The 20,723-nt window shown below is 41.4% G+C and overlaps 1 protein-coding gene across 2 annotated transcripts in view; it reads left to right on the forward strand.

Annotated features, from left to right (window-relative positions):
• Positions 1-19,702, forward strand: part of LOC131256573 (methyl-CpG-binding domain-containing protein 11-like) — a 34,913-nt gene extending 15,211 nt beyond the window's left edge. Inside the window, exons 2-3 of one of the 2 annotated variants that reach the window (XM_058257480.1) lie at positions 18,478-18,697; positions 18,859-19,702. In XM_058257480.1, coding sequence (XP_058113463.1) covers positions 18,862-19,509 — 648 coding nt within the window. In that variant the 5' untranslated portion in view covers positions 18,478-18,697; positions 18,859-18,861 and the 3' untranslated portion in view covers positions 19,510-19,702. The remainder of the gene's footprint in view (positions 1-18,477; positions 18,698-18,858) is intronic. The other variant, XM_058257471.1, reaches the window with a different exon arrangement.
• Positions 19,703-20,723: the final 1,021 nt, after the last annotated feature.

The following is a 20,723-nucleotide window of genomic DNA, read 5'->3' on the forward strand; positions in this document are numbered from 1 at the left end:
GATGCTTGGTCATAGAGGTTGTAAGTGCAAATTGATGCGGTATCTTTTACTACTAGCAGGTCTATGGGCCATCTATAAGGAAAGGGATAACGTTTTATTTATTTTATTTATTTTTTTATACAATAAAAGATTAGTTACCCAGGTGATTGATAAACTGAGACGTCACGTCAACTCCTAGGCATTGTCCTTAAGGGCTTGTTTGGATTCATGGAAAGCATAGGAAAGGAAATACCATTTCTTGGGAAACTTTATTTCCAGAAAATGTTGGATAAAGAAACATTATTTTCCGTGTTTGTTTTTCAACAAGACTTCCTTAAAAATTTAGGATCTATTTTCAAATTTGTTGTTTGGCAAAATAAAAATATAAAAATCTTGGGAAGAAAATTCTAGGTAGTCATTGGCATGTGCCAAATTAGGACATGTGACACGTGGGATCCTTGAAGATGTATAGTAGCACATTAGGCATGTGTGGTATTATGTGGGAGCTTGAATTTGAATTGTGGCACACATAGTACATGTGAGGTGCTTGAAGCTATACGATGGCATGTGACAAAAGACAAGCATTGGTACATTTGACACATGGGCACTTCGAAGCTTGATAGCAACACTTGTGCACATTGGCACCATTGGCTGGTGGTATATTTGGAGGAATTAAAGAAGGCCAATGGCACGTGGCACATTGGCGCCAGTGGAGTGCTTTGCAATGTGGGTCACAAGAGAAGATGAATGGTAGTAAACATTGCACATTAGCACGTAGGGTGCAAGAGAAGATGGATGTGTCACATGTGGCACATTAGCACACGTGGGGCGCACGAGGTGAATGAAACATGGCATCGTGGCATGTGTGGGGGGCATAACCAAATATGGATAATGGCTCATTTGTCATATAGTCGCATGTGGCACATATGAGGCGATTGAAGATGGATGGTATCACATTTAGGCATAACCCTTAAGAAACCTATTTTCCTTCCATTATGGGAAAATGCCTTTCTTAGGGCATCGTAGATTTCCCTAATTATGTTGTAAATGGCTGCAAATGGGTCATCATTATTTCTCACCACTGTTTGGTCGAACAAGGAATTGCTGCCTCAAAAACCATGTGAATTCCATGTGTTTCTACACACTCAAAAAGTGTGGGGCTTACCGTGATGAATATGTCATATCCATGCCATCCATCTATTCCACAAGCTCATTTTAGGGCATGAGTCAAAAAATGAGGCAAATTCAAAGCTCAAGTGGACCACACCACATGAAATAGTGATCCTAACGGACCTCAACTGTTGAAAGCTAAAACCTTCCTAGGACCCACAATGATGTTTATTTGTCATCCAACCCGTTCATAAGGTCATAAAGACATGGATAAAGGAGAAAAATCAGCTTCATCAAAAACTTTTGAGGCCTCCAAGAGGTTATTAATGGTGGGCGTTCAATTTCCATGGTTTACTGTGGGATGGTTCACTTGAGCTTTGGATCTGCCTCATTTTTGGGCTCATGCCCTAAACTGAGCTGGCATAACGGAAGAATGGCATGGATATGACATATACATCATGGTGGGCCCCACAGTTTTTGCACCCAAATGTTTTTCGACCTCCGTTTTGTGCCAAAACACTAGACTTGTTGACATCAGCCTAGGGGTAAGAGTTGTAATTACAAGTGCAAATAATGATGACTATTTTACAATATATTTACATTGTAATTTGAAAATCAAACAAGCCCTTAGGGGTGGAGGCGGGAAAATGAATTTGTTTATTTTCCAACAAAGACAAAAAACAGGAAATGGTGTTTCCTGTAAATTCCCACAAAGAAAGGCTTGGCAAACAGTGGAAAGTAAGTTTCATGGGGAAACAATGTTTTTGTAACTTCTTTTTTTATTTTTTTTGGAAGATAAAAGAACTATTATTAAATAGGCGCTAAGGTGGCACCCAAAAGCTTACAACCCCTTCAAGCAAAATGCAAAATACGATCTTTCAAAATAGCACTACAAGAAGCTTACTAGGCTACATAAGATTTTGCCCTATGAATGACAAAAGAAAGATCTTACCGTATTAAACATCTCCCATTTCTTTCCCCCTCACACTGACTAGAGAGCCATTAATAGCGTCATCCTCCACTCCGTCGGAGCTTGCTTTTCGAGATAGCCCCCATGCCCCACCTCCAGTATACTCTTCCCCAAGGCAGGCATGGTCCACTGCACCTTGAACGAAGAGAGGATACAATCCGAAATCCCTCAAGCGAAGGGACAATGAATGATCAAATGATCTATTGATTCTACATTACCCATGCACAAAGCGCGAATGTTTGGGATTCCCATTCCTCTTTTACGGAGCTTGTCGATGGTCAACGCCGTCTTCCTACCAACTAACCACACAAAGGCCACCACTTTTAGAGGAGCCCATAACACCAAAACATAACTATCGGTACTCAGTTGTCAAATGAGTGGCGGCAAAGCAGCTTATAGAAGGTGCTAACTGAAAATGATCAAAGTTTTCCTTTTCCCACACAATACTATCTTGCTCCTCAGTCAATAAGCTAACCAAGTGGATTTTTTGAAGGAGCAAGACAAAAGTCTTCTATTTCTTCATCTAACAAATTCTAATGACAAGGGGGTGACCACACCTTTGAGGATCTACTAGCTGACCAACAATTGGCAAATGAGATATCATCATCCGTCACTAACTGCGTCAAACTTGGAAGCTTATTAATTGAAGGGGACTCCTTCACACAGACATCCTTATAGAACTTGATGTAATCGTCATTTTCAACCAAAAAGCCTATCCCCTCAAATTTTTCTTTCACACTAGAGACACCTCTCCAGAAACCAGACGCTTTGTAAAGGGAAGTATCTCTTGTCCACCAACCCCCTTCCTCGCAACCATATTTAAAAGCAAACGATTTCTCCATAGAGAATTTTCTCTGATCCAAACCACCACCACCACTTTGTTAGAAGCATTTTGTTTTTGTTTTTTGTTTTTTCCTTTCCATGAATCCAAACATGCCCTAAAAGGAATTTTTAGGATGTAGGAAACATTACATTAGGGATTTTTTTCAAAAATAATAATTTATTAAAGAGAGCAAGCCCAAGTCTACAAAGTAGAGACCAACCATCATTATGCCAAGGCCCAACAGCCCCAACAAGGACCTTGACGACTATACAAATCCAAGAAAAGACCCGAAAGCTATACAAGAACCCGGGGAAAATGAAAACACTACGAATCCTAGCAATCGGGAAGCTCACTACGACATATCAGTTTTTTCTTTCCTTAAGACCTTCAGAGTCGACCTACTTAAATTCCTAAAATATTGTTTGTTTTGTTCTCCCCAAAGGGATGAAAGGCCCTAGCCTCCACTTATGTCTTTCTTCCTTCCCAACTCCACCCTCGTGCCATGAGAGGAAGAAGTCCTCTATATTGCACCGAACGACCCAAGTGACATCAAAGAAACCAAAGAAACCTTCCTAGACCTTTTTGGCGAAGGTACAGTGAATGAACAAGTGATCCACAGTCTCCTCATCTTAAAGGCGCAAGCTACAAATGTTGATGATGGTCCTCGACCTTCTTCGTAGATGTCGATGATGAGCACTATGTTTCTTCCAACTATCTAAGCGAAGGTTGTAACCTTGAGAGGGGCACCATAATGCTACAAAGTGGTGGTGCGGCTCTACTAAACACACTAGCTGAAGAATGACTAATCATCTTGTAGAATGAAATGCTTCTCATCAAGAGAGAGACAACACACTAGCCGAAGAATGAGTGATCATCTCGTAGAAGGAAATGCTTCTCACCAAGCGAGAGACAAATATTATGAATTCGAGCTAGAAGCTGGTAAGATCATCACCTCCGTGTCCGACAAATCCCTTCTACAAGGGGCAGATGATATAGCTCCTGCCCCGACAACCCAGCAACATCAAGCTATAGGGATATCCTTTGTCGGAGGAAGTCTAGCTAGCCTTGGGTAAACTTCACTAAGTTAAGCATCTCCAAGTCATGCATCCTCCCAAAACTGAACCCTTTCCCCAATCCCCAACAAAGAATAAAACTCTTGCCTTGAGCTTACATTCCAAACTAGCAACCAATTTCCACATGTTGGGGATGCTATAAAGAGATGATTCCTTAACCCACCACCCCCTTTGCCTGTACCATACTTGCAACTACCGCTCTCCACAAGCTCCCCTCCTCTATACCAAATCTTTGTAGCCACTTCCAGAGCAAGGCAAGGTTTGCAGCCTCCAACTTCCTAATACTTGCACCCCTTTCTTCGTAGGGGTTACAAACATTGCCCTAATCCATCAAATGGAACTTATGATTCTCCACGGCCCCTTGCGAAAGGAAGTCTCTCCTCAGCTCCTCTAACCTTGCCAAAACCGACTTTGGGCATTGAAAGAGAGACATGAAATATATTGGCAGTGGCAGATTTGACAAGGCTGCTTAGGAGAAGTGCTTATGAGTTATGAAACATCATAGCTGCCTCCTCTTGAAGGTTTGTACTTCCCCCAAGGATCTTGGTCTCTTAATAAAACCTTCTCATGGATCAAAGAAAATAAAACTGGATTGTCATTGTGTTTTCTTTCTTAACCATCCATTCTCTAGCTGCCAACAAAAAGCATTAGGATTTTCCATTCTCGGATATTTTTCGTTGTAGCCTTCCAATATAGGGTCTGCAATATCAATAGTTTGGGTCAATAAATAACGGCCAAGTTTTACAAAATGAAAACCCAAACAAACTATACATTCTCTTACTCCAAGAACCAAGTAATACCTCGTGTACTATATCTCGAGAATATCATTGTCTTTGTCATCATCGTCGGCATCATCATCATCATCATCTTAGCCTTACTAGTAGCATTTTGAGTGGCTTTTAAATGATAAATTCGCAAAAAATCTCTGATTAGCTACCGACTAGACATAATCTTCCTTTTTGCCCAGGCTGTTAGAACCAGCCATGGCAAAGACCCACCTTGACACCACTCACTTGTCAGCACTGTTAATGCAGGGGCATTTTCACACTGGGCTCAAGTGGGGTCGCCTGTGGGATGCAGGGGCACACTCTGGGTGGGCGAGGCCCACGAGGGAGGTCTCGTGTTCGAGACTCCTCACCCGGGGTGATTAATGTGTATTTCACACTGGGCTCGAGTGGGGTAGCCTGTGGGATGCAGGGGCACACTCGAGGTGGGCGGGGCCCACGGGGGAGGTCTCGTGTTCGAGACTCTTCACCGGGGGTGATTAATGCAGGGGCATTTTCACACTGGGCTCGAGTGGGGTCACTTGTGGGATGCAAGGGCACACTCGGGGTGGGCGGGGCCCACGGGGGAGGTCTCGTGTTCGAGACTCCTCGCCGGGGGTGATTAATGTGCATTTCATACCAGGCTCGAGTGGGGTAGCCTATGGATGCGGACCCTAAAGGTAACCAAGCAAGCTATGGTTTTGGAGGGCTTTTACAAGGAAAACCTTAAAGCTAAAAGCACCCATAGTTTATGCATGAGTAACTATCTCTGCAAAATAGCAGGGAACCCACCAATACATGATTACCACATTAGAACAAAAGTGAAAATGACATGCTCAAGTAGTTGGTTGCAAGGAATAGCTGGGGACCCACTGATACAAGTGTACCTGTCGCCACTCGCATTATAACATGATCAATGGCCAACAATTCACTTTAGCCAAATTATTGTCCATTATCTAGAAAGGGAAATTTGCAAAGAGGTAAGATTACCTAACATGCAATGCAAGACAAACTCTCCAAGAGCAATCACTAAATTGGTGCAATGTGAAGATTCTTACCCATAGCTAAAGCCAGATGGAAGTGTTGAAGTTTTAAAATTGAAAGGTAGGGGTCGTTATCAGGTTCAGTTAGACCACATTCCCTAACATTATCACCCAGCACTTCACAGAGAGCATGTTCATAATTTCAAGAACATGTTTCAGTTCCACAGCCTTCTTAGCTTGCAAACTGAGGTCTTTCTTAAAAAGTTCCCTCAGCAGGTGATTTGCTCGATTACATTTTCAGCTATTGCTATTGATAGCTTGTTCAAGTGATAGTGCAAGATGTCAGGTTTTTTTTTTTTGGAAGTCAAGCGTCATGGATAGAGCTGGGCATCGAGTCGAGTCGGACCAAGTTAGGGCTGACTCGACTCGATCTGGTTTTGAAATAGGCCTGACCCAAACTCGATACAACTCGATACCGAGTCCAGCATGCCTAACTTGATCCGAGTTCGGTCTGGCTTGGACTGATCCGGACCAAGTCCGATCCAGTCAGAAGTACCGAGTCGGGTCGAGTTGGCACTGAGTAGGATTGAGAGATGAGGGAGGGAGGGAGTGGAGAGGAGAGAGAGAGGAGGAGGAGGAGGGTGATGGTGGTGGGTGGTTGCCGGGCTTGGAAGAGGAAGAGGAGGATGAGGGAGTGAGTGGAGAGGAGAGAGAGGAGGAGGAGGAGGAGGAGGAGGAGGAGGGTGAGGGTGATGGTGGTGGGTGGTTGCCGGGCTTGGAAAAGGAGTAGGATGAGGGAGGGAGAGAGAGAGGTTGGGATTGGGTTGGGGTAGGATTAGAGAGTCGGGTTTCGGAACGAGTCGAGTCTAACCGGATCGAGTTTTGGGTCAAGTTACAAGGGTAACTCGAACTCGACTCGGTTTGAGTTCGAATTGGGCGAAGCTTACTCAATTTGGACCGACTCACCCATTCAGTTTGGGTCGAGTCAGGTTAGCCGGATCGAGTCGTCCCGTGCCCACCTCTAGTCATAGATTTGTATATAATGTACAATTTAAATCCCACAACACAATGAATCCATTCTGCTCTCAGTCTTTCTTTGTTATTTTGACATGGTTCAAAGATGGACTTCAGAGGCAATCAAATTGACTTGTTCATTGTTGGTTAAACTTCTCGGAGATTTTTTTGAAGGATTTGTCCTAAAACAGAAGTGCCAATTTGGTTTTTAGGAACCTTCTACCCAAGATGTCACTCTCTCCCCTTCTTTTCTTTTTTTTGAAAGGTAAAAAAATTATATTAAAAAGAAAGAAGAAAGAAAACAGCAAAACAGGAAAGAAGAAAACGCCCAAATACAGCCCTATCTAGGGTCCCAGTCCCTTAAAAGTGAGAACACCTTGCTGGTTGCTTTCGGAACAATCCTGGCCACGTTCCTAAAGCAACGATCGTACTTCTCCCCCCAAATGGTCCAAAGAGTTGCCAACATGACCTTTCTCATCTCTCCCTGATGCAATCGGTGTTCCCTCGTGCCATGAAACAAAAAACTCATGAACTAAGCATGGCATGATCCAACTCATATTGAAGAAGTTAAGGATACTATCCCATAAGAGAAGGGGCAAAAAAGGAAAGGGTGGTTAACCGATTTTGCATCCTTCATACAAAGGAGACAAACGTTCAGAATGATCAAACCTCTCTTGCGTAGGTTGTCGACAGTGAGGACTGTATTTCTTCCCATGAGCCAAGCGAAGGCGATAACCTTGGGAGGAGCTTAATAACCTTGCCGATAGGCACAGGGGTAGGGCCTATTGTGAGACTGTTGTATAGATTTTACAGAGAAGTGTTCTGGACTTGTCTTTACGCTAGACTAAGGAATCAACAGTTTCCGGCGATGGGATATGCCTCGAAGCCCTTGCAATAGCTGGATGCATTCCTCTTCTTCGATCTCGTTCAAGTCCCGCCTGCAAGGAGGGATCCAAACTTCAAAGTCGCCCTTGCCGTTAAAGCAAGGAGCAACCGAAATATTTTTAGAGGGACATATGGCCACCAAATGAGGATAATCTAATCTCAGGGGATGGTTGACTTAGGATGTGTGATGTAACTACTTGAATGCGGGAGATTATTAACAAATTAACCACAATAAAAGAAATATAATAACATGCTATCCAAATCAATGGCTGATTTGGTGCACTTCTAGGGTAAGAAATCTGGGGATTTAGGAAGTAGGGTTTGAAAGTAAGATTAGGAAATTTGGGGATTTGGGAATTAGGGTTTTGAGGGCTATGGTTTGGTTTTAGGCTTAAGGCTAGGGGTTTTAAATGGGAATGGAATAAGAATCAAGAGGGAAAGAGAAAAGGGCGGGGTTAGCTGTACGAATGGCTATAGGCACACCTGTATGGACAGTCTTGTGTTAATTCGTACAATTGTATGGCTTGAATGGGGTTGGGCTTAGGTGGGTCTAAGATGTGATGGGAATGAGTTTTGGGTGAAAGCAAAAGGGAAAAGAAGAGATGGAGAAAAATAAAGAGGGGTTGAGAGAGATAGAGAAAGAGAAAATGAAGAAGATACCTTGCTTGTAGAGAATGAGGGAGAAAAAGAAGACAATGGGTTTCAAACCCTTGGATTCACACCAAAATAGTCTCTTTTCATAGAAGATTTCCATGCATCGTACGTGGGAAGAAAAAGAATTTTTCTTTTTTCTATTTTACAAAACTTCATGCCTAAAAAAAACTCATAAGGGTTGGTATCCAAGCCTAAATAGGCTTTGGACCGCCAAATTATGAAAATGCCCTTTCAATTCTTTTTTGTTCCCACCATGTCCCAAACCTCACAAAACATCAAATAAATGCACCAAATATGAAATAAATTTAAAAAACACTTAATCAAAGCTAACAAAATAAAATCCTAAAGTAAATAACATACGATGATGTTCGGTGACGATGATAGCCCATGATCAACGGTCCGATCAAGTTGTCCATGCGATACGATGATCCAATCATTATATTGTTGTGATCTAATAGTTCAAAACTCCCAATGAAGCAACCCACATGCATCTTCATAGTGTAGGGTCTTCGAAGATGCACGATTATGCATGTAGAGTCTTCAAGGCCATAGTGCGGCCTACCCGGGCCCATGTACAAGTCATCGAGCCAAAGTGAAGGCTAGGCCGACCTCCTCTGTTATACTCTAAATGGTCGGACGTCCTCATCAACTCTCCCCGATTGAGAAAATTTCTCCTTTGACGAAATAAAGCTGCGATGCTCCTCTAGAAGATCCAGGTCAAGTTGTTGAAGATTTGCATGTGATACGTGTGCAATATGAAACTAGTCGATGTTTCCGCTTGACTAAATTTTTCTGAAAGCCCCAATGTCGAGTGGAAAGCACCTGCTTGGCCAAAATATCATATATCTCCTCTCTGCTCGTAGGTATGGATGGTAAATGTGGTAGAGGCTGAGAAGATGGGTTAGGTAAGGTCCATGGGTGATGGGACAGGTCGAGTATGTCATCATCTAGGTTAGGAGAAGGGTTCGGGAAAGGCAGAAGATCCTCCACATTGAATGTAGCACTAATTCCCATACCAGGTGGAAGATCTACCAAGTACGTATTGGGACCTAAACGTTTTAAAATCTTATATGGCTCAGCATTGCGAGCTTGTAATTTTTTGAAGGTTCCCTGTGGAAACCGTTAAGGTTTTATCCTTATCATCACTTTATCGCCTACTTGATATTCTTTAAACATACGATGAGAGTCAGCAAGTTTCTTATATTTTTCATTACTTGCGTTAATCCATTTTCTAATCTCCGTATGCAAGTCATAAATGTGGCATGCAAATGCTTCTGCAGACTCTGATGTTCTGTAGGAGACTGACATGGGAATAAGGTCTATAGGTTTTTTAGGCTTATAATCAGACACGACTTCAAAGGGACTCATGCCTATTGACCTATTGACTCATGCTGTAGGTAATACTGCATCCTAAGTCCTGGTATGGTCACTCACAAGACACTATAACAGGTTCCCTAAACTCCTATTGACCACTTCTGTCTGATCGTCAGTCTGGAGATGGTATGCCAATGAAAATTGTAATCTCGTGCCCATCATCTGCCAAAGTGTCTTCCAAATTATAAACCTAACATCTTGTCATACCCGATGGTTTTCGGCAAACCATGTAAACGAACCACCTCTATAGAGAATAACTTCGTGATATTAGAGGCATCAGACGATTTAGAGCATGGTTAAGAATGAGCCATTTTAGAAAAACAGTCCACTACCATGATGGAATCGTGCTTCTTGATTGTCTTGGGAAGCCCAAGCATAAAGTCCATAATGAGGTCTTGCCACGGAGCGTGTGCTACTAGCAACGGTGTATATAAACTCGTGTTCTGCTTCTTCTACTTTGTCAGCTGACATGTTCAACATTGTCCTATAATTTTGGCTACATCTCACTTGAGACTTGGCTAATAAAACATGTCCTCTACAAGGGCAATAGTCTTGTCACGACCAAAATGACCGACATGAAGCTCCCAAATAAGGAAATCCCGTAGGGATGTACGGGGAACGTAGATTTTATCTCCTTTGAATAGAAAGCTATCAATTAGGACAAACCCACTATCATTCCTCTTATCATCTAAAAGTGATGTATATACTTTCCTGAAGTCTGGACATGTGGGATATTCATCCTTCAAACTCTCGAATCTAGTGACTTCAATGATTATAGATTGAAGTAAAGTCACTCTACGGCTAAGGGCATCAACAAGTTTGTTCACGGCCACAATCTTGTGTTTTAGAACAAATGAGTACTCTTGAAGAAACTCAACCCACTTGGCATGCTTTGGGTTTAATTTCTTTTGGGAGTCAAGATAACGTAAGGTTGAGAACAAGACGAACTCTTACAGTAGTAAATAATGTCGCCAATGACGTTAGGATTGGGCTCCCGCGTAATATTCATTGTCATAAGTAGAGTATCATTGCTTTGCTTCATTCAACTTCTCACTAAAGAAAACAAGGTGTCCCTCTTGGCTAAGTACTTCACCTATACCTACCCCAAACTCGTCACAAGCAACCTTGAAAACTTTAGAGGAGTCAGGTAAGGCGCATGATAAGAGCCTCGACCATCTTATCCTTAATCTCTTAAACTCTTTTGACGCGGCGTTAGTCCATTTGAACTCCCCTTTCTTTATGCAATCTGTGATGGGGGCCATAATGGAACTAAAGCCTCTGATGAACCGCATATAAAAAGTAGTTAAGCCGTGAAAGCTACGTACATCATGAATGTTCTGCGGTTCAGGCCAACTCACAATTGCCTTGATTTTCTTGGGATCCGTAGACATGCCTTCTTATGAAACTATGAAACCTAAGAAGATAACTATATCTAACATGAACGAACACTTCTTTACGTTTGCATATAACTTCTCTTCCCTAAGGATCCCTCAAACTTGCCTCAAATGATGGAGGTGTAGCTCTCTTGAGGTACTATAAATGAGGATATCGTTAAAGTACACCACCAAGAACTTCCCTATAAAGGGCCTCAATACCTTGGTCATCACACGCATGAACGTACTCGGAGCATTAGTCAAACCAAAAGGCATGACCAACCACTCGTAGAGCCCATCCTTCATTTTGAATGTCGTTTTCCATTCATCCCTTGGGCGAATACGTATCTGGTGATACCCACTCTTGAGATCTATCTTTGAGAAAATCGTTGCACCTGCCATCATGTCTAACATATCATCAAGTCATGGTATGGGAGATCAATACTTGATCATGATTTTATTGATGGACCGACTGTCCACGCACATGCGCCAAGTGCCATCTTTCTTAGGCGTAAGAAGCGTTGGCACAACACGCGGACTCAAATACTTTCCTGAATGAAACCCTTCCTAAGGAGCCCATGTACCTGCTTCTTCAACTCCGCATGCTCCCTAGGGTTCATCGATAATGATGAAGGTTTGGTAGAGTCAACCTAGGAAGAAAATCAATGGCACGTTGTTTGTCCCTCTTGGGTAGAAGCTCATTCGGTAAATCCTCAGGAAAAACATCACTAAACTCCTCCAATACCGGACTCACCATGGGTGACAACTCTACTCTAACCTCGGTTGTAGCCTCTCTAGCCACGAGGGCATACACCATCGAATCCGCCTTAGTCTCCTGCTCGAACTCTTTAGCGTTTAATATGTGTAGAGACTTGGGCTGCAATTTCCTCACATCCTTTTGTCCACCCTTTTTAACGCCATCCTTCTTAACTTTTAGGGTGTTCTTATCTTTTTTTAAAAAAAATAATTTCTGAGGTGTTCTTGGGTAGAAGGGAATTTAACTTTACCTTCTTACCCTCATGCATGAAGGAACAAATATTTGAATGACCGAATATTGTTACATCATGATCAAAGAGCCAAGGCCTGCCCAAGATGATGTGGCCTACATTCATAAGCAAAACATCACACCACAACGAGTCTTTATATAATGCAAACTAGATGGGAATAAGATAACGCCGAGAGATTGGCATGGAGGATGCATCAACTCATGAAACTCTATAGGACTGGGCTTCAAGCCCAAACGAGAAATGGTGCTTTCGAAGATCACATTTGTACAACTGTCATTATCAACAATCACTATTCAATTTTTCTCGCCACATTTGGCCCAAGTATAGAAAATGGTATTCATGTGCAAATCATCAATTCCCCTAGTCTAAGTTAAGGCGCACTTGACAACTATAAGTGGTACAGTTTTCTCTTCTTCTTCATCACTAGCACCAATTATAGGGTGATATTCTTCTTATTCACAGTCACCCTGGTCATCTTTATCTTTCTCATGCTCTCCAATCACAAGGACCTTAGGTCGGTACTTTGCGGACACTCATAAACGAAATAGCCAAATCCTTGGCAATTATAACACCACTTGAGTTCACCACCTCGCGAACTAGTACTGGTGACTCTTAACCCTTAAAGTCCTTTTGGTTACTTTGAGTGCCAACAAAGGATTTTGGTAGACTCCCAAAGTTAGACTTAGCTACCTAGGAGGTAGTCTTAACATTGGACTCAAATGAGTCAAACCGTCTTCCAAATTGCGGTTTTAAGTATTGCTCAAGTTCTTACACCAACTAATAGGCATGCTCAAGGGTGCCAATGTTGTGAGAGAGCAACTCACACTGACTATCAAATCGGAGGCCTATCCTAAACTGCGAAAGAGTCACTATTGGGTGATGTAATCATTCACAGGCATTGTTCCCTGGCGAAGGGATTGCCATTGATCCACTAATTTGTGACGATAAGAAAGAGGCAAATATTTTTCCTTTAGTGTTTCCTTCGGGTCTTGTCCATACCTTTTTAACTTGCGCTCAAGATTGGTCCAAAACAATTTAGCTCGGCCCACCAACTTCATCTTGGTGAACCCCACACGACGGCGATCAGATATCTCATACCACTCAAAGTAGTGGTCCATGTCCACAAGCCAGTCGAGGAAAGTGTTCGAGTCTAGATGACCATTAAAGCTAGGGGGTCTCAATCTTGATGCTTTTTCATCACATAATCATTAGGATCATGGTGGTCTAGATACTCTCCATGGGGTGGTTGGGCACGCACCCCATTATGGCCAACACCTCGGCCTCGGCCTCTTCCACGTCCTCCAACGTGACCTCTCACTTGAACTTCCTTTGCACCTCCCACTTGAGACTAGCCATCTTCCCCATTATCGGGATTTGCCTTAAGGGAAGTCTCTAATTGAGCTATACGATTGTTAGTCGTTGTCAATTGGTTGGTGGTGGTTCTGCTTTGAGCCTCAAGAGCCTCCAGTCGTCTAGTTATGGCATTAAAAGTTTCAATAATCTAATCTTGGCTCATAGTGGTAGGGTGCAGACCAAAACCTTGCCCAGAACGCATGGGCATAAACAAGGGACAAATTAAGGGGCCTAAAACTTAAAGACTCCAAGTTCTATGTTATGATAAAGGAAAATGGCTAACCTAGACGCCGAAATATGTAAACCGAAACTCTATATGCAATGAATGCACTAACAAGGCCCTAGGTGTGACGAATGTGCTAACCCTAAGTAAACCTATGCTAAAATCCTAAGCTCTGATACCAAAATTTGGTGCAGGACATGTAATATAACTACTTGAATGCGGTAGATTATTAACGAATTAACCACATTAAAGAAAATATAATAACATGTTATCCAACCATGATCTAAAGTGTACCAAAGAGCCAATAAAATTTAGATTTATGATAAAATCACAATCCCACATGAGTAAGAATCATGTAAACATGAAAACCCAAGGCCCAATCAATGTTTGAAGTATTGGTATCGCTAGAAGTTTCGCTAGCCAGGGATAAGGAAACAATATCGATATCGCCGATAATTTTGCTAATAACCGGGAATGCGAGGAAACATGGGAAAAGCGGTGTAATTTTCAGCGAAACTTCAAGATATGTTAAAATGTTACATATTTGCATATTTAGAAATTAAAATTTTTAAAATGCATACATAACAAGTTTCCATTTATTGGGGCCTTAAAAGCATGTGATGTTGTAAGAAATCAGTCTAACCATCCCATCCAGCCTACCATCCAAACATCCATCGATATTGCAAAATATTAACAACATATGATATTTCACCAAGAAATCATCAACAATTGGAAAGGAAACAAAAGATTGTGGTCTCAATATCGCGTATGTTGCGATGTTGATAATATCGAGATATTATCAATATTATCAACATTATTAATGACAATTGAACACTGCATACAACCATGTGCCCATGAAAAGAAAAAATGAAATAAAGAAATTTCTAATAAACAAAATTTTGATGATATCAATATGTTGGATATACTATTGAAATATCCTTGATACACTTATGATACAAGCATTACCTAGAATTTACATAGTCGAAAATATTGGCGATACAGTAACGATATTGATGCATTGGCAATACAAGCGACACCTAGAATTTACATAGTTGAAAATATTGGCGATTACATTAGTGATATTAATACGTTCGCAATACTTAGTGATACATTGCTAGTACTTGGAATTTTTGATACTACCAGCGTTATTGGTATCGCTGAGCTGGAGATAAAGATAATATTGGAGATAATTTGAACACTGGGCCCAATGAGAGATTGGAACCCCAACATAGGCATAGGCAAGGTTCTAAATCAATGTGTAGATTTGGCGAACTTCTAGGGTAGGAAATTTGGAGATTTAGGAATGAGGGTTTGAAAGTAGGATTAGGAAATATGGGGATTTGGGAATTAGTGTTTGTAGGGAAATAGGGTTTTGGGGGCTATAGTTTGGTTTGAGGTTTTAGGCTTAAGACTAGAGGTTTTAAAGGGGAAATGAATAAGAATCAAGAGGGAAAGAGAGAAGGGAGGGGTGGGCCATATGGATGGCCGTATAGCACACCCGCATGTCCATATGGATGTACGGTCTTGGGTTAATCCGTACAGTTGTACGGCTTATGGGGTTGGGCTTGGGTCGGTCTAAGATGTGATAGGAATTGGTTTTGGGTGAAAGTAAAAGGGAAAAGAAGAGATGAAGAGAAATAAAGAGGGGTTGAGAGAGATGGAGAAAGAGAAAGTGAAGAAGATACCTTGCTTGTAAAGAATGAGAGAGAAAAAGAAGATAATGGGCTTCATACCCTTGGATCACACCAAAACCATCTCTTTTCATAAGAGATTTCCATGCATCGCACATGGGAAGAAAAAGATTTCTTTTTTTTTTTTTTCTTTTTTACAAAACCTCATGCCTAAACAAAACAGTAAGGGCTGGTGTCCAAGCCTATATAGGCTTTAGACTGCCAAATTACAAAAATGCCCTTTCAGTTCTTTTTTGTTCCCACCATGTCCCAAACCTCACAAAACATTAAATGAATGCACCGAATATGAAATAAATTGAAAAAACACCTAATTTAATCTAAAATAAAAATAAAATCCTAAAGTAAATAAAATCCAATGATGTTCGGTGACGATGATGCCCATGATCAACAGTCCGATCAAGATGTCAATGCGATCCAACGGTCCGATCATCATATTGTTGCGATCTAACAGTTCAAATCTCCCAATGAAACAACCCACATGCATCTTCATAGTGTAGGGTCTTCGAAAATGCACGATCATGCATGTGGAGTCGTCAAGGCCACAGTGCAGCTTACCTCGGCCCATGTACAAGTCATCGAGCCAAAGTGAAGGCTGGGTTGACCTCCTCCTCCTTTGGTACACTTTAAATGGTTGGATGTTCTCATGAATGGTCACCCACTCAAATATCGTCCCGAAAACTTATTCTCTTTCCACTACCTAGGGAGAAACTAATACTCTCCCACACCTTGTTTTCAATCTGGACTACTGCTTTCCAAAGGGAAGAGGGATTGGTCCACCGGCCTAAATGGGAAACACCATATTTACCCTTAATAATCGAGCTCCAGAGACTAAGATCTTCAGCAGAAAATCTCCAGATCCACTTGCATAGAAGAGCTTCATTCATGTCCTCCAAACTTTTGATACCAGCCCCACCTTCTCTATACAGACTTCCTTCCAATCAATCAGGTGGAATTTACAATCCGGAGCCACACCTTGCCAGAGGAAGTTTCTTCTAAGGGATTTTATTTTTTGGAGAAGCGCCTTGGGACATTTAAAGAGAGATGGTGATATTTGGCCGATGGATTCTAATTTTTGGAGATCGCCTTACTCTCTCTCCCAATCCATCAAGGCAATGGATAAGAATCCTCTATAGACAAAGAATATCTATGAAACCCTCCTTTGCTAGAGAATCCAACATACAATTTGTCTCTCTAGGTACTTGATTATGGCTCGGATCCATAATTTTAAGGCATTCAGGGCGAAAGCTAATTTCCATGGTGGAGTGCATTTCCCCATGGCCAGTGCTATTTCTGTGGAAGAACCCCTTCCACAATTAAGTTTCCACATACTCGGCTCGCAAAAATATCCACCACAACTCTAATGGCCATCAACTCTGCTCAGTTCGAGTTGCCATTTCCTACCGGCCCTGAGAAGATTAGCTTTGATGACTTTCCTGTTGTCCTTTTAAGACAACCTGGATTCCCCAGAGAGCTATCTTCCACGTTTAGTTTCCGTCATTCCTCGGGAGTAGCTTTCAGGAGATCATGGTGATATTTGTCTGATGGAAGTTGTCAATTACTGATGTGTGGTATCCACATCTGTTAAGGATTGCTTTATATTTGTTATAAGATTGACCCTGCTGGATGACATATCGCCTTTTTTTTTTCTTTCCTTATTCCACACATGATTGCAAGTAGTGGCATTCTTCATGAAACCTTCCCTTGAATTTTGAAAGGCCCATTGCTCCAACTTTGTACCGATTGTGATTCATGGTAGTACCCACTCAATTTGGAAAAGGAAGAAGCTAGGCCAAATGTTCCATGCCTTGCTGCACCTTGTGAAAAATGATCCATAGATTCCAAATCTTTTTCCCCCCTATCTTGAGGAGAGCCCAGATTCTCGTTTGAAGATTATCCATCGTGAGAATCATGTTTGGGACAGATGCCCAAGAAGAGCCTCAACCCTCACCTAATATGCACTCTCACTCTTGGTCACCTTTGCTAAAACTAAGGGGGTGTTACAGATTCTTAGTGAAGGATGCACTGTTTCTCTTTACAAGAAGCTTTATATGTCATACAATGTCTTTTGTATGGTAGGTGCCATACTAATCCAGTAGTCACAACTCCTTTATAACATTTATTTGAACTATTCCATTTCATTTCATCATTTCAAAGATTTTTTTCCGGTGCCTTTGAGGACCAGTGCCCAAAGTATGCCCTTGGACATTCACTACAATGTGTATGATAGAAATGCCGTTTCCATTTCTGCAGAATATTGACCAATACATGGTGGACATTCACTACAATGTGTATGATAGAAATGCCGTTTCCATTTCTGCAGAATATTGACCAATACATGGTTAATCTCTCTCTCTCTCTCTCTCTATATATATATATATCCCTATACAATGCATATTATGTATTGCCAATACAGGACCAAAAAAATCGAAGTTCACACAAATATGGATGAATGTGTTTCAGGTATGGAGCCAACCTATACATGCTCCAATACTGATATTTTGAACATTGGCTACAATGACCCCTAAATGTGCATAGGATAATGACATGACCGGAGGTTAATAGTTTGATGGGTGTAATAAAGGGATCCTAGTTAAGATTCCATTTTATCAAATGCTGTCATTTAACCATTTTGGCATCACTGGTTCAGCTTCAGCTTCCGCAGAGAAATTAAGGAATTGCTTCTAGGCTTAGTTTTTGTTAACCTTTCCCCTTCAGAACATTTTGGATTGACTTTTTTTTCAATTTTGCAATATCTTGATTCTTTGCTCAAACTATGAAAGGTTTCCTTGGTGTCTGTGCTTCTAGTGGATTTCAATGGTGAACAAATGTATGCACATGCACATGGCCAACCATGAATCCAAATGTGTTGAAATGTCTGTACACAGTATACAATATTAACAAAACAAATAATATAGGGTGTGTTTGGTTGCAACAAATGTCATGAAATTTCATCATATTACATGATTAATCAGTCTAACTTGGTGCAAAATTTCATGATATTTCATGAATTTTGGTTGCAGTCAAAGACACCCATAGATACGAGTGTAAATTGGTATTTGTAGAATGTTATATAATCAAGATAGGCAGACATCTTCTGTTTAGGCAGACGTCTTCTGTTTGACAGAACTTTTTTCTGAGGATATTAAAGTAGTGGTGTCTAGTTTTGATGCTCTAGATGGTTGCTTGTTGGTGTTCTTTTAGGGGTTTGAGAAGATGTCCGCCCTCTACAAAGCAATCATGATGTGCATGTGTTACTATATTTTCGTAGCGTGGCATTTATTTCACTGTCTTCAGAGATTGGCAATGCAATGCAATGCAATGATTCAAAGAAGTTTAGGCTCTTTAGATTGGTTTTGTGGGTTTGCAAGAATCACTTCAAAGGTTCTAGCTAGAAGCGAGTTGCTTGTATCAGAACACAAAGGTGAATTGAATCTGACAGCCAGAAATTATTTGCAACTGCATCTGAATTTGATTTTTGTGATTCTGTAATCAGTCCATCCATTATTTAATTATGCTCTGAGCAACCTTTGATGTTCGTTGCTGTAACTTGCTGCTTCTATCCTTGATTCACCTCATATACAGTTCATGCCTAGCAAAGGTGGGACGCCAAAGAAAAACGAGATCATTTTCATCGCACCCACAGGGGAGGAGATGAGTAACAGAAGGCAGTTGGAGCAGTACCTGAAATCCCACCCTGGAAATCCTCCAGTATCTGAATTTGACTGGGGGACTGGTGATACCCCGAGGCGATCAGCAAGGATCAGTGAAAAGTTAAAGGCAGCCCCACCTCAGGAAAGCGAGCCAAAGAAGAAGCGAAGTCGGAAATCAACAGGTTCAAAGAAGGGTGATGTGGAAATGGAAGCTGCTCAAGAAACCCAGGAGAGGAAAGAAGATCAGATGCAAGATGAACAGACACCAAAGAAGGATGCTAATGCACCTGTAGAAACTGAAGTTGATAAAGAAGTTAAAATGCAGGATGTGTCAAAGACAGACAAAGCTGTCGATGGTGAAAGAAAGCATGGAGTAGAGGAAGGGGAGAAACGTAACGGAGATGCACCAACATCAACGGTTGGAAAGAATAAGGAGACAGATGGTGTTGAGAAACCCAGCTTGCCAGTTGAAGAGGGAGCGGAAAATGAGAAAAAAGAAACCGAAAATGGGTCCCAAGAGATTCATCAATCAGAGCATGTAGAGTCACAGAAACCTCCAGCACCCTCTTTGGTGAGCTGCTGAATGCATCAGACCTCGTTTCCATTCCTTACGCTCATGTGGGTTCCTTTGGATGACTGTAATTCACAGGCAGTTGATGTTCTAATTGTTCTGTGTATGTCGATCTAGTTTGTAGATTGCGTTGTAACTGTAGGATGTTGAATCGCTGCTAATATATGTATGTCTTAGCTATGTATGCAGTCACTGATCTTCTACACTTTCTGTTCTAGATGCCATGCATATCTTCTCTTTTGTAGAAGTAGGGATTTGACTGGTCCACTTGGCTGATTGTTTGATTTGGCCTGTGCACATGGTCGAGTGATCCAGACCGTTGGTCTGATGAAACGACTTGGGACCTTGCTCAAAAGACACTAATCCATTTGTTCTACTTTTTTTGACCATTCATTCGCAGACCACAAATTGGAAGAATGGATTGCTCATCAAGGAGTGTTTTTCTCAATCAATAGTGGGACCCAAGAGATAAAGCCAAGTGTACCTTTAGCTTAGTCAGTTCTATAAAAATCTTAGAGAGAAATATTATGATTATGCCACCTGCTTCTCTACATAGTTCACATGAGTTTTTGGTTTTGGCATGGTCTGATAATCAGGACCATTGATCTGTTGCACCCCACCGTGAATGGACCATGCCTAAAGATCTTCTGTATAGGAATTTGAAGGAATTATATTGTGTCTTTGGGTTTTGCCATGGGGGGGCTTTCAATTCTGATAAGTGGGTACCATACTTCAATAATCCAGAGTATGATCCATTGCATCCTACCATGGATGGATGGACCGCCATAGTTTGAGACACTCCCAGACCTTGTTGTTCTCTTTGTAATATTGACCATCTATCTATAGACCACATATCAAAATGCTAGCCTTGCCTTATTAAGAAGATATTTGGAGTATTGTCTATCCATTGTGAGATGCAACAGATCAGTGGTCTATATTCCACTAAGAAAAGAAATGTAACAACGGTCATATTTAAGTGAAAAAGAAAGTCCCGCAAGAAGGTGATGACTTTTGGAGATTCTGAGGTCTTCCTCCATCCACTATGGGAAGCAACAGACCAATGGTTTGGATCTTCTAACAGTGGGCCCCACATGTCAGAATGGAAAAACCCGTGTAAAGATCTCAAGCCGCATCATATAATTCCTCAACCTTACGAAGAACGCTTTCTTTCTGGACCCTTTTCTAAAAGAGAATTATCACATCTTTTCATTTTAACTTTCATTTAA

This window comes from Magnolia sinica, chromosome 1, assembly GCF_029962835.1.
Source record: "Magnolia sinica isolate HGM2019 chromosome 1, MsV1, whole genome shotgun sequence".
NCBI lineage: Eukaryota > Viridiplantae > Streptophyta > Magnoliopsida > Magnoliales > Magnoliaceae > Magnolia > Magnolia sinica.